An 8,962-nucleotide genomic window follows, 5' to 3' on the forward strand; every position below is an offset into this window, starting at 1 on the left:
AATTGATCTCATACATGTTACTTTAATAACCATGACATCAGCAACTGTTTCAAAAAGATAACACAGGTGTACAGGGAACAAAACGACCTCCTGTCATGTCTTCACACGGGTCACTCAGCCCCACAGTCAGGCAGTGTCAGGACCTCCTCACCAGGGAATGGGGCTCAGTGAGCCGGCCCGCCCCCACATACCCAGCCCCCCATGGTCACACCCGTTGTTCCTTCCTGGGAACTTGACTCGAGATGCAGTCAACTCCCCTAAAGCCACACGCCACTGTGATGTCCAGAAACGCAGTCAGGGTCCGGTGCAATCTCAGGCGCTGGCTTCACATGGGATGCTATTTCTGTCACTTCTAATGTTCAACACTCAAGTTTCACATGTCAAGAAGAGAATGGAAAAAACTTCAGGTGGAAAGCTCCAATTTACCTACAAGAATCTATCAAATCACTTCTAAAATTAATGTTAAAATTCAGTAGATGCTTTCTCTGCTACAAGTTTACAATGGTCTATAAAACATGATTTGATTCAAATCTATCAGTGTGAGCCTCTAAGCTGCTGAACACAAGCGTTCACGCAAACACTTTTTCCTTTGAAACGTGAAGAACATGTTTCACTCAGGGGAAAACATCTCACTAAAATTAGGGCAACAAGCCCTGACCAGTGTACATGCACTGAGAGGTCTGGCTCCTTCCGGTCAGGGCATGCCCCCGGGTTGCAGGCTCAATCCCTAGGAGGGGGCGTAGGTGAGGCAGCTGATCAGTTTCTCTCTCCCTCCCTCTCTCTAAAAGCAATGAGTGTATTTTATTTTTAAAAACTAAGACAATTATTCACAAACTATTTTATCAAATTTAAACCAAGAGCCCCACTCGGCTGTCCTCCCACTTTGGTTTCAGACATCCACCTGCTCCAACACAATCGATAGCACTGTTCCCAGGTGCCCAAACTACTTAGGAAGGAATATCCTCCTCCATCTGTGTGTCATGATGGACTTTCTCCTGGGCTTGTGCGTCCTGACTCCATTCTGAGGGTGGACTCAGCCTCCCCGTGGGGCCAGGGCTCAGGGGCTCTTCTGTGTAACTCGTAAGGGAGAAGCCAAGGGGCCCTGCTCCGCTGCCCCGGACAGAGCCTGTTCTATGGGCCCGGCCTCCCGGGATGGCCCACGATGCTGAGACGTAACATACTCTGCCCAGACCTCGCTTCTAGGGTCCCTTCAAGTTCCCCTCGGTTTCCCCATCTCGGCACTGCTGTCGTTGTGGGTCAGATCATCTCGGCTGTCTGAGCACACAGGGTGCTCAGCAGTGTCCCGCCCCCCACCCCTCCAGTGACCACCCACCACGTCCCACACCCTGGGGCCACACCGAGCTGGCAGAGGACCGCGGGCAGAGGGGAAGCCGTGAGGCAGTGACAGTGCCCACGTGTGGACGGCAGCGTGTCACTTAGTTTACTGTTTTCACATCAGCGGTACGTTTTGTAATCAGTACTAAGCACAGACACGTGGGAACTACTGAGCTCAGCACATTGGTTTAGTTTAACTGCAGACCCCACAGTGCAGGGCATAGGCCCGTGACTGTTCCAGCACCCGCGCCAGGGTGTGCTCCACAGCGCGACGGCTGTGTGCTGGTTCTGTGATTTCAGATCCATTAATTTACAACGTGGTGACGAGGTGGTTCTGAGGGGGGGCCTGCTGCTGAGCGCCCAGCTCAGCTGTGGACTTACACCCACAAGAGCGCGTGGAGGAGCGGCTAAGCGTATGGACACCTCCTTTTGTCCAGGGGCTCGTGAGGACTCCCCGAGGGTCTGGTCTGGGCAAGGCCCTGGCCCTCGCTCCGGCTGTGGCTGCCCTGCGGTGAAGCGGGTGGCAGCCTGTGCAGGCCGCCTGGACCGCCACCAGCATCGCGCTGCAGCCACGGCGGGCGCCAGCCCTCGGGCTAAGGGACTCTTCCGAGAACCAGCTCCGGGAAGGTCCCCCAGCGACACAGGGCTTTGTTCCCAGCAACCGCGTGACTCGCCTGCCCCCGGCTCAGCGCAGGCCGCTCCGCGACTGCAGACCAGGGGACTCACCCTGGACGCTCTGGCTGGTGAGGTGCTGTTATCACTGTGACTCCCGGAGCAACCCCACGCCAGAGAAAAGGTGGGAGAGACGACCTGAGTCTGAGCGTAACTAGCCACAGACGAAACAGTGTCACAGCAAAAACCATCTTTACAATGGGGTCAGTTCTGGGACAGGCCTGCAGCGCCGGCACCTCAGCTGACGCGGTGCAGGGAGCTCCCGGAAAGGCAGCGGCAGCCGTCATTCTTCCTTCCCCCTCCTCCTGGCTCGCGCTTGCTCCTGCAAGCTCTTGAGGTCGGCCATCGCGGTCAGTGCCCTCCGCACCCACAGCACCTGCAACGAGCGTTGTGAGTTTACACGGGAGCCGCGGTGGGAGAACACGAGGACTCGTTGTCTACGGTACGTACCACGATGATCATGGCGTTGAGGAGCAACGGTGCCGAAAACACGAGTGAGATGAACATCCCTCTCGAATCAAAATACTGGTATTTTGAAAATGACCTGTTTTAAGACAAATTTTAAAAAATCACTAGGTATAACAAAACAATGTTTTTAATGACATTCTCTATTTAGCGTAAGGCTACTGGAGAGGTCTGATGTCAACAGAGGCAGAACCCGCCACCCACGACCACACTGGCCCTCGGGGCCTGCCCGGTCCAGACCGATGCCCCAGTGAGCAAGTAGGGCGCCCGCAGGGTGACAGGAAGCACAGGCCTTAACCGGAGGGTCTGACAAGCAAGGCGACTTACACCCGCCTGTGTGGTCAGCAAACCTGACACCAGCCCTGCCGCACTCCCTGCGGGTCCTGGCCTGTGCCAGCCTCACCCCCGTGGGGGATGACAGCCCTGCTGCCCTCTCACAGCCTCGGGGCCACTGTTGGCCACAGACCCAGATGGGGTGCTCGGGGGGGGTGTGCTCAGGAGATGGGGTGCTCAGGAGAAGAGTGTGCGCTCAGGAGACGGGGTGTGCTCAGGAGACGGGGTGTGCTCAGGAGATGGGGTGCTCAGGAGAAGGGTGTGTGCTCAGATGGGGCGCTCAGGAAATGGGAGGAGCGCTCAGAAGATGGGGGGCGCTCAGATGGGCACGCACTCAGATGGGGGGCGCTCAGGAGATGGGCGCACACTCAGGAGATGGGGTGCTCGTGTATAGTTTTCCTCTTTATATTAAAAAACTTCTAACAATCTTACATTTAAAACAAAAACCACGTTCTGCTCAGGCCATGTAAATGGCGGGAGCCCAGCTCTGGCCGAAAGCTGCAGCCTGCAGCCCGTCTGGGGAAACAGGCTGCGTTTTCTGACCGGAATGTGGAGGGACCTGAAAAGCCTCATGGGAGGAGGGGCTCCTGAGGGAGGGCGGAGGGCGGGGCTGAGGCCCAGACACTGGGCAGGTGGTCCCTGGAGGGCAGGAGGGCTCAGCTACCTCCACTGGACCACACACCCACCCAGCTCTACCCACCACTCCCTTTCTCTGCGCTGACATCACTTTGAACAGCCCAACCCCCCCCTCAAGGTCGTGAACAGCATCACCCAGTGTGCAGCTGGCACTGCTCAGCAAGAAACACGTAAGGCTCTGTTTCCCAGCCTACACCGCCCGAGAGAAGCTGCTGTTTCTCCTCTGGGCTCGTGTTTTGCAGGCAGAGTGCTCTCCTAAAACGCAGAGGCAGGACAGCGACGGCTCACCTCCAGTTCATGGCGGCCACTTCATTGATGTACTCGGCACAATACACTAACGTTACTGCAAAAGAAACCACGGTAGAACTCAGGGGCTGATTATTGATCATGGCGGAAACAGTCTATACAGACGAGTCTTTAATGAGTCTTTAATGCAGACATAACAGGATAGCAAAAGTTGGAAGAGAAATATAATTTCCACTTTAGATATGAGATAAAAATTATAAAACTGTGTAACTACAAGACCCACCCATTTAACAGGAGGGAAACAAGGTCAGCACTGGGTGCAGTCTCCACGGTCTCCGTGAGACCACACAAAGCTGTTCAGACACACACAGTCAAGAAAACCCAGGTCTTCTGCCCGAAACCAGGAATTCACCACACTGGCTATTTTGCCTAATTTCCTACATGCCCTGTCGCAGGTCAGGCCTATGTGACACTAGGCAGCAGGGTCAAGATCCGTGAAGCCTGGCCCTTACAACCACCCACTTCTCAACCTCATGATTCTAATGGGGCACCCCTGTGAGCACAGGGCTCTGGGGGCAAAGTCAGGGCAGCAGGAGCCCCACAGCTGCAGGGACGGGGGCTGTGTCGTGCTCACAGGGCAGCTGGATGGGGACGCAGTGCTGCAGGAGCACCGAGGCAAAGGGGTGCCACCACCCAACCAGGGGCACGGGCCTCAGGCAGCTCAGCCGCCACAGCTGACCACTGACCTGCCTAAAAAGGAGAGTTGAGGAAGGCCCAGCTCAGGGGGACCCTGCCCAGCTGATATCGAGTGACAGGTGGCCATGTCCTTAGGGCCTGGGAATCGTTGGCCTCTGTGCTCCATTCACAGCATGAAATTGGCCCTAATACGCAAACCTGACACTGGTTTGAGAGCTACAGTCATAAGACTGTAACTGCACGCACATCGGCATCCTTCCCAGGGTGAGCACCACCCCCTCTTCACCCTAGAACACGACAAACCGCTTGGAGCCCCCAGGTCTGCAGAACTGTGTCAAGTACGTCAGCCTACATACTCAGGCCACCGACCCCCTGCCTCCCGCCTACCGCAAGCCACCTGGGTACAGGCATCGCCACACAGACAGGAGCCAGCCCCTCCGTGTTTCCTGTGCCCGCCTTCTCCCTGGTCACGCTTCCCAGAGTTGGCACAAGGCCTGTGAGGACGGAACGCTGGTGCCTCGAGCCGAGGAGGCCAAGGAGTAGGTCTCCTGGTTGGGCCTGTCCCAGCTTCCTCAGACCCTCACTGCACTCGCCAGTTTGTACAGAACCATAGTCTCTGTCACCAGACTCGGCACTGCCCACGGCCCCCAGAGCACCCTTGTTCACACTTCCCACCTGCACCAGGCCAGCTGACGGGTCTGAGACTAGGTGTTGCGTTCGCTCAACTACAAGCAAAATCTCCAGTGTCTACCTGGTGCCACAGAGCTGAGCCTCTGCCCACCCATCCTCCCCACCCGGCATGTTGCTAGGGGCTCAGCATCACAACCGCCAGGCGGCGTTTCTCTGACACCTGATCCCCCTGACTTGGCAACACGTTATTTCACATACATATGTGTCCGTCCTGGTTTGCAGTCTCCCTTCCAGATCGGGCATCACAGTGCTAAGCCCACAGAGAAAAACTCTCATGTAAGGAGCCGGGTTCCACTGAATCCAACTCACCTGGTGTAACTGATACTGACCCCCTCCCGGTAAGGCGGGGCTCAGTAGATGCCTTTCAAACCCAATACCCACAGATGACTTTACCCCTGTAACTCCCAGACCCGGGTGTGCCCTGAGGCTCAGAGCGCGGGAGACCAAAGGGCTGGGTCCCCGGACACAGTGCGCACGGAAAACACGCAGGGCCGAATCTCGCAGAAGCTGCTTGTCCCACTCACCGAGGCACAGGAAGTGGCCGACCTGCAGCTCATAGTGCCGGGACGAGAGGCAGGTGAGCAGCAGGCAGAGCACGTGGAAGACGGCCAGGCCTTGCAGCCAGGGCTCCGTCCAGTCTGTCTGCTGTGGGACAACATCGGACACTGGTCAACGTCCACGCCCGCGGGGCTGGGCCTCCTGTCTCCAGGGCGGGGGCTCAGTGGCCCGTCGCTCTCCAGTACTTACTTCTGGGCCTACTGAGCAAGGGTCCCCAGGGGAGAGGGAAGGGAGGAGGGACCAGGAACCCGCCCGGCACCCCCGCCGGGGTCTCAGGCCGGAGCACAGGCTGACAGCGTCGGACCCGCCGTGGGCTCGCGGAGCAGTCACGGGCCACGGGCGAGGCGGACCTAGGGGGCTGGCGCAGGCGCCGCACTCGCTCACGCCCGCTTGAAACTCGGGGGTCAAGTTCTCGCACCGCACGCGGGCCCCGGCAGTCCAGTCGTGCACCTGCCGAGGCCTCCCCACTTCGGGTGGGCAAGTCCACCTCGCCCCACAGCGCTCGGGTCCACGCCCGGCCTGACCAGCTCGCTCTGGACCAGCCCGCGGGCCCCGCCCCGCCGGCCCCGCCCCGCCCCGCCGGCCCCGCCGGCCCACGCACGGCGGACGCTCCGCGTCCTGGACAGAAAAGCGGGCCACGAGCTGTCCGCCAACTCGAGGGCGGCCAGGGCGAGGGGCTCGGTGGGGCGCAGGACATCACACTTCCAGGGGCAGGGACACGGGAAAGCACCCCTAATGCGCCCACCGCCGGGCCACACCCCGGCCCCGCCCCACCGCCCCGCCCCTCCGCCAGGCCCCGCCCTCAGAAGCCGCGCCCGCCCCGGGCCCGCCCCACCACCCAGGCCGCCCTCGCCCTCCAGGCCCCGCCCCGCAACCCAAGCCCCGCCCACCGCCCAACCCCTCGCCCCGCCCCCATCAGGCCCCGCCCTCAGGAGCCGCGCCCGCCCCCGGAAGCTCCGCCATCACCGCCCAGGGCCCCCCCCCCTCAGGTTCCGCTCCCAACCCCCCGGCCAGGACCGCAGCGTCCCTGGCGGGCGAAGGGAGGCCGTGAGCGGCCCCAACCGCCAGCACCGAGCTGGCCGCCAACTTACGGTGATGACGGCGGGAATGCTGTCGGGGAAGGAGGTGGCTGAGAAGGCGGACGGCATCGTGCCCGGGAAGCCCGCCCGATCCCGGCAGACGCGCCTCCGGCGTCGCCTCTCGCGGGATCCCGTGTATCGCGAGACCTGCGCGCTGGGAGCGGGCGTGCGTACTCTGCGCGTGCGCACGAGCGCACCTCTCGCGAGCTTCGTGGCGGTGGGGAGGACCGGGACGGGGCCGGGCGGGAGGGCGTCTGCGTCCGCCTGGCTCCTCCCGCGGGCCGGCGGGGCGCCGTCCGGTCCTCGGCCGCCGAGCTGGGCGTGAAGCCCGGGGCAGGTCCGGAGAGGCGGCGGGAGCCGCGCGCGCTGCTGGAACTTCCGTGGGGAAGGGGAAGCGGGCGGCCGCCCCGGGCCCGCCGCCCCCTGCAGCCCGGACGCAGAGGCCGCCGGTCCGCGGTGCGCACGTGGCCGGCGCCCCTGCTCGGGCCGCCCGCTGTCGAGCAGCCTCGTCCGCGGCTCTGCCCCCCGGCCGCCGCCGCCCCTGTGCCGTCGGGGTCCGCCTTCGACCCCGCTTTTCCCCTTTGCCCCCGGTCCGGCCCCAGTGCCCCCTCCACCGGGCGGGGAGGGCCGGAAATACCCCAGACGGCCCCGCACGGGAAGGCTCCTGTGCTCAGCACGGAGCCGACATCCTTGTTCTCTGGGAGGTGACACTGCCTCCTGCAGGAGCCGTCGGCTCGTCCCCAGCCCGGGGCCAGGTGCTCGGGACCGGTGCCCCGGGGCCGGTGCTCAGACAGGTGCTCGGGGCAGGTGAAGGCGGGTCCGGGCGGCGTCTGGACTCTCGGCGCAGCCGCAGTTTGACGGAAGCCCCAGCAGGGGGCGGCGCAGGGCCTGTTGTGGGGACGGGTCTTCCCCGTGAGGTCTGCCGTCCAGGGAGTTTCCTTACGGTCTCACCTAGTGACCTGAGGTTTTTGTCAACGCCATTTAGTTCTAGGTGAGAAACAGATGTTTTCTGAGCCCCGTGGGATAGCTGAATGTGCTATTTTCGAGTTCTTTGTTAGACTGCCTTTAGAAAATTGGTTATTTCAAAATGTGCTGGTGAAAGATCCACAATATTGGGTAATAAAAGCTGTACCGATAAAAATCCAACAAATTTAATATGCATCTTCACCTCATTTTTTTCAATATTCTATCAGTGCCCACCTCGGTGCTCACAGAAGTTTGTGCTGATTTGGTTGATCTGTGATTCCACCTCTGATCTGAGCCTCTCCAGGGCGTTAGTCCCGTTTTATCTACTTTACACTCGCAGCACGTCGGAGAGCAGGTGTCTGGAGACCTCGTGATGTGAGTGAACTAACGGATCTGTCCTGACAGCTCAGTCAGTAATAACGAAAATATTCTGGGGCCCTGCTTTGTAGAGACCCTTAGAACCACTCGATCAAAGGCGGGTCCGTCAGAACGTGGTGTTCCCAGACAAAGCCCTCACGCAGGTGAGTGAAGCATCCAGGAGACACGTGCCGTCTCTGTTCCTCGGGGAAATCCACTCGACGGTATGTCACCAGTTTAAAGCAGAAAGCCAGCAGGTGCCCCAGGGACTTCTGCAGGACCCGGGACCGTCTCACCTCGGCTGCTGATCACACACAAGGGCGATGTGTGCTTTCATTGGGAAACTTCCTCCTTTTGATTGTATTTCATTGACTGCGTATCGATGAAACCCTGACGCATGGTTAGAAATCAGGCCACAGCTGCATGTGTGGGCAGGTCAGCTACAGAAGCCACAGCCCTGTGTCCAGGTCTGTTGATGTCCTCGGCCCTTGGGGCCCAGGCTGCCAAGACCTTGGCCTGACCCTTGTTTGTGAAGCCTGCCGGGTGCCCTCCGTGACAGTCAGGTGGACTGAGATGTGGGGGCATGTCCTAGAACAGTGCCGCTGCACAGCGGGCACAGCGTTTAAGTCACACATACCCTGGCCGTTTGCTAATGCAGCAGGCAGGCCCTCGGCCAGATGCCGGACAGCACGATGCCAACGGTGGTCAGTGCCCCGGGGACGCGTGGCCGAGGTGGCGCTGGAGAAGCCTGCCTGAGGCTCACCGAGCAGGGTTCCGAGCTGAAGCTTCCAGAGTGGAGAGGCTCCAGGTGCGCTGGGGGCAGGGGCATCATCGTGAGAAAGCTGCGTGCTCAGCACCGCTAAGGGTGAAAGATATTAACACAGTGGGGGAACCAGGTCACCCTGTGGGGCGACGAGGGAGGGACACGT

The 8,962-nt window shown here is 60.4% G+C and overlaps 1 protein-coding gene across 1 annotated transcript; it reads right to left on the bottom strand.

Moving 5' to 3' along the window:
• Window positions 1-2,225: 2,225 nt before the first annotated feature.
• Window positions 2,226-6,822, bottom strand: TMEM18 (transmembrane protein 18). The gene is made up of 5 exons (XM_036263229.1): window positions 6,723-6,822; window positions 5,598-5,718; window positions 3,730-3,784; window positions 2,458-2,551; window positions 2,226-2,383 (listed from the first exon to the last, which is right to left on the bottom strand). Exons 1-5 carry the CDS (start codon window positions 6,777-6,779, stop codon window positions 2,291-2,293), a joined length of 420 nt encoding a protein of 139 aa, XP_036119122.1. The 5' UTR covers window positions 6,780-6,822; the 3' UTR covers window positions 2,226-2,290.
• Window positions 6,823-8,962: the final 2,140 nt, after the last annotated feature.

This window comes from Molossus molossus, unplaced genomic scaffold (genome assembly GCF_014108415.1).
Source record: "Molossus molossus isolate mMolMol1 unplaced genomic scaffold, mMolMol1.p scaffold_m16_p_15, whole genome shotgun sequence".
Classification (NCBI taxonomy): domain Eukaryota; kingdom Metazoa; phylum Chordata; class Mammalia; order Chiroptera; family Molossidae; genus Molossus; species Molossus molossus.